Source organism: Pundamilia nyererei, unplaced genomic scaffold, assembly GCF_000239375.1.
Source record: "Pundamilia nyererei isolate P.nyererei 1_Seehausen unplaced genomic scaffold, PunNye1.0 scaffold00178, whole genome shotgun sequence".
Classification (NCBI taxonomy): domain Eukaryota; kingdom Metazoa; phylum Chordata; class Actinopteri; order Cichliformes; family Cichlidae; genus Pundamilia; species Pundamilia nyererei.
Window position 1 is genome coordinate 1,116,701 of NW_005187579.1, and position 4,755 is coordinate 1,121,455.

General features: G+C 41.8%; 1 protein-coding gene across 2 annotated transcripts; it reads right to left on the reverse strand.

Moving 5' to 3' along the window:
• Window positions 1–58: 58 nt before the first annotated feature.
• On the reverse strand, window positions 59–4,507 carry cidec (cell death inducing DFFA like effector c). Of its 2 annotated transcripts, none has more exons than XM_005746451.1 (6): window positions 4,427–4,507; window positions 3,123–3,191; window positions 2,861–3,014; window positions 2,065–2,214; window positions 1,285–1,478; window positions 59–547 (listed from the first exon to the last, which is right to left on the reverse strand). In XM_005746451.1, exons 2-6 carry the CDS (start codon window positions 3,173–3,175, stop codon window positions 364–366), a joined length of 735 nt encoding a protein of 244 aa, XP_005746508.1. In that variant the 5' UTR covers window positions 3,176–3,191; window positions 4,427–4,507; the 3' UTR covers window positions 59–363. The 2 variants fall into 2 exon arrangements, with proteins under 2 accessions (XP_005746508.1, XP_005746509.1); XM_005746452.2 differs by lacking the exon at window positions 4,427–4,507 and adding an exon at window positions 3,415–3,607.
• Between the last annotated feature and the right edge of the window lie 248 nt (window positions 4,508–4,755).

A 4,755-nucleotide genomic window follows, 5' to 3' on the forward strand; every position in this document is an offset into this window, starting at 1 on the left:
CTCTCTAAAGTGTCTTGTGGGTTTGCTGCATTCACATTTAAATGAACTTTCAGGAATGGCAAAATAAAAACAGTTGCTTTTATTTATTATATCATCATAGGAAAAAGTTGCACAATAGTGAGTAAAAGTGATTTTAGAGGAATAAATTGTGGCATTGGTTTATACATACATAAGAGGTAAACAAATGTAACAGCAAAAAAAAAAAAAAAAGTGACATTGAAAAGAGACTGCTGACTTCATGACGTTGTCAAACTGCACTGGAAACTATGAGATGATGAAACGAACTGCATGCTTCATCTGTGACAACTACACTGACGTACATCTAAGAGTGGGTAAGAGCTCAACCTCACCACTGTCAGTCTATCATAAGTAAGAAATCTTTCCCAGCAGCATGTTCTGCAGCTGTCTGATCCTGCTTTCCTGTGGCAGCGCCAGGCTCTTCTCCACTCGCGCCTCCTCTTCCAGCAGCTGCTCGATGTAGCAGGAGGAGCCCAGCAGGATGTGGCCTGTGGCCTGCATGGAGAAGATGGTCCATCGCAGAGCCTCCCTGGAATCACACGCATGAGAACAAGAGGGAGGATGGTCATAAATAGCCAGTTCCCATTTACAGCGACATAAGTGGAAACCAATAGGCCCACACAAACAGCCTGCATGTAACGAGATACGAGTATCAGTCTGGTATAATTCAGACAAGTCACAACACAAGGAAGCCAGATAGTCTTGATAGTCACGACCTCAGATGCTCAATTTTGACATCAACTGCATTTCATAAAACTGATATCCACAACCTTTTAAACCACACATCCTGCAATAGGAGCATCGCATTTGACAAATCTGCAAAATGTAATCCTCTCAACTGAAGCTCCGAGCCAAAGCTGAAAACCAGCAGGTCTCGGCAGCGATGACATAACAAAATTAATCTCAGTAAAATCTAGCCTTTGGTCTTCTAGGGTCTGCGCATTTCACCACCCACACAGGTGTACACGCTCAAACCTGAGTGCATCATTTATACACAAGGGTCTGCTTTTAATACTTTTATAAGAGAAGCACGGGAGGGAAAAAAAAAACAACCTAAAAATTCTCAAAAGATAATCGTGCTAATTTATGCATTAGAAATTCATTCACACTGATCAGTTTTCAGCTCTAAGTGGATTAAGCTATTACTACAAACAATATGTTTCAGTAAAGATGCCACAGAGATGCTCTGAAAAAACAATCAGTTACATAATAGTTCAACACAAAATACAAAAATATCAGAATATTTTGGCAGCCTCCATCACTCACTTTAGCATCTTTTTGGCAGCGTAACAGCGCAGGTCATAGGACACAGTATAAACACCATACAGCGTTGCCTTCACATTCAGGCAGCCAATGAAATCTTTGGGGTTGTTCTTGTAGAGGTCAAAGGTCAGCTTGGCCACATCTCTCCGCTGCTGTTGCTGCCTGCAGTCAATAAGGCAATCTCTGGAGAGGTTGTACTGGGGGGGCGACAGGATGAGGGATATGAGTCAGGACAAATGGGCACAAATCAGCGCTCAACTCCACCGCCACACACTTGAACTACACACTGATGGCACTCCTGCCAGCGATGATGTGAGTAGCAAATGACAATGAGAAAAGGTCAATGAGGGGTCGTTGCAGAAAACATTTGGGAAGGGGTCCAAATTAATGCATGTATCACTTACTGAGAAAGTTAATTGCTTTTGGGTGAATGTTACTGCAATCTCACGAATCCCTCATATCCAATTAGTATCAGACCCCTGCCTTCCATTTTTCTCAAAAATATTGAGCGGGGAGAAACTAATGTGAGGTTCACTCCGCGTTCTGCCTTTGCACAACAAATGGCATGTTGCCCTTCCATTTAATTTGATGGATAAAATATTTAACTGGATAGCCAATGTATCACAATACAGACTGGTCCATATTCATGGCTTCTGCATTATGCCTTTCTATCAGTCTACATCAAAGAATCACTGGCTATCAATATGTTAATATTTGCACGGCCACAATGAAGTAAAGTTGCTGGCCAAGAGTGCCATCTAGTGGCTAATCAAAACTACATACAGGATGTGGGCTCCACTTCTGTCCCTTCTGCAGAGCCATCAGAACAGCATTTTCTGGGAGCGTTTGAAAGAATTCCTCTGTGTCCACACCAGTGCCATCTTCATCCAACACCAACGCACTGACGCACAGTATACCCAACGAGTCACTGGCCTGAGCGAGAGTAGAGATGAGGAAAAAATAAAATAAATGCGTACAGTGACCTCATCACAAGAAAATATGCCGTAAACCATAAAGCAGTTATTACACAGCTGTTCTGAAACATTTATTTTGGGAGTGGTCTCTTCTGTGATGACCCCATTGTTAAGGCAACAGCCAGACGGCTTGAGTAATGAAAACGCTATCGGACCCTTTACACCATTCTGTCAGACGGCACTCTCCACAGCCATCATTAAGAAGCTGATTCAGGGAGCCTGTTTTTCATCCCTTTACCAAAAGTTACAAGCAGCACTGAATTAATGCCAAGGCATACTGAAGCCATTCAGATCTTGCTAAGACACTTCAGGCTTGATTAAATTTGGCTTCTTTATAAATTAACATTATTATAGTCTGACACCAGCCCTTTTTCTTGTTACATTTCACCTACATGAGCTCGAAACACACTCAATCACTTCAGATGGTGCAGCAACAAGTGGCAAACCTTTATCTAATTTCAATGGTCAATACACACCACAGAATCCCCCTGATTCCTCTGTTTTTAGTCCAAATGCTTTGTGACCACCTTACCATGATTATTAGCTGCTGACCAAGTCCCCCCGCGACACACACAGCATTTTTACACCTCACATCTTTCTCTCACCTTATTTGTCAGGTCTTCTAGCATGTCTGCCATTATACCCTTTTTCACACTGCGGTCAGCATTCGTGACCCTGAAAGGCTTCGGTCGAGGAACTCGACCCGACAGGAGCTGCTGGGTCATGGAGGCACTAGCTGACACGCTCGCTGTTACACACCTGAGAAAAAGGTGTAAGACGTCAGGTCATCAGCGCATATATTTTTAAAAAAAATTTTTTTAAAAATGGCAAAAGAGCTAAGGGTGACAACCATCACAAAGCACTTACTTGGAGAGGTTAGATGGCGTGAAAAGGCTGAGTGACCTCATCGCATAATCCATATGAGAACAACTCGACCTGCAATTATAAGTATGATCAGTGTGGCAGCTAGGCTTCATGTGAAAAATGAGGAGACAGAAGGAGACAGTGGCAGCTTTGCAGTTTAAAACTGAAAATACCAGTAATAAAATTAGGAAAACGATTTCAGCAAATTCTGGAACTGGAGGCCATTCCTTCAATTTCATGATTATGTCCCAATAAAAAGAAAAGACAAGAAACAATCAAGAATAATAACTCTTACAGTTTAGGAAACTCAAGACTTCTCCCAACCCTGTCTGAATATAATCCTTATGTTGATCGTTTTTGTTCCCGAAGCGCTGCTCCCAGCAGTGTGGACCACAAAAGCCTCTGAGATAAAGTACACGCTCCTCTCTTGTTGCTGTTTCTTGCAACACTTGGTCACTGACCTTTGTGCTGATGACTGTTGATCTGGTTGCAACTCGTCAGCTTTATTGAGAAATCCTGCATAAACACTCCCACTGGCCCTGGATTTTAATTTGTTATAATAACCCAGTATCTTAAAGAAAGTTCAGCTAAAATTAAAAATACACAGCTGCATGAAGAATCAGGCAGTGTGTTCAGCAGAGCAGCACTAACCTAATTCTAACTAACTCCACTGCTTAGTGGCTTCAAAACTGAATTGAATCTGTGAGGCTCCAAAGCGGTTGAGGTGATCTGAGGAAAGATGTTATTTAGGGGAATGTACGCTTTAATTACAGCATTGTTTTATAACGCTGGAGGACATGAGAACATGTACTTTTCACAAATTAGGTCATAGTTCATTGCTCAGCACATCACACTGGAGGATTGGCTCACGCTGACGAGGTGTGTGCGCACTGTCAGGGCTGGGCTGGGCTACACGTCATTGTCTGACATCACCTGTGCACACCAAAGGAAAATCCTAAAAGTCAAGAAGTTACTGTAGCAAAAAGCAGCAGATACATTTCTGTATACTCGTTTATCTCTCAATCCAGCTAAAACGGATATTTAGACAAATGAAAGCCGCTAACAATTTAAAATACATGAATTAAAGGACACTGGAGTTCACCTATTAAACATGGGGGATTTAGCCATTTCTAAACTAGGCTTTCTCGCCCGTGAACAAAGTGTACACCGTCACAAACAAAGACAATGGCGCCACAAAAACAAGAAAAATAAAGAAAATGCTCGTTAAAGTTCACGGTTTATATTAAATCTGTTCGTGGTAATTAAAACAAATCATAGCGAAGCAAAATCCTTAGATGAAACCTTACGTTTGTAGTGTTCCTCCCGTGAAGCGCCTTCCCGCTAGCTTGCTGAACCGCAAATTAATAACACCTGCTAACGGCTGTAATTGAAGCCTGCGCCATTTTGAATGTACCTGTCTTTATTTTAGGGTTAGTGTCGTTCTTTTTTTTTAAACAACATGCTATCCAGTGGGCATACTCATTACTTGTGAAAACACCTATTCATCCAAAATGTTAAAATTGCACCTCAAAGGATAGTGGATGAAGATTTCAATTAATTACGGAAGTAAAAAAGAAAGCAAAGGACATCTTGTGGATGAGCAAGGAACTGCAGGTAGGAACTTTCTGCTGTTACA

Excerpts from the sequence above, each read along its gene's own strand:
- cidec (XM_005746451.1), bottom strand. The coding sequence starts at position 3,175 with ATGGATTATGCGATGAGGTCACTCAGCCTTTTCACGCCATCTAACCTC. Across the intron at positions 1,479-2,064 it reads AGAAGTGGAGCCCACATCCT|TACAACCTCTCCAGAGATTG; the intron begins GTATGTAGTTTT and ends TCGCCCCCCCAG. Across the intron at positions 548-1,284 it reads GCTGCCAAAAAGATGCTAAA|GGAGGCTCTGCGATGGACCA; the intron begins GTGAGTGATGGA and ends GTGTGATTCCAG.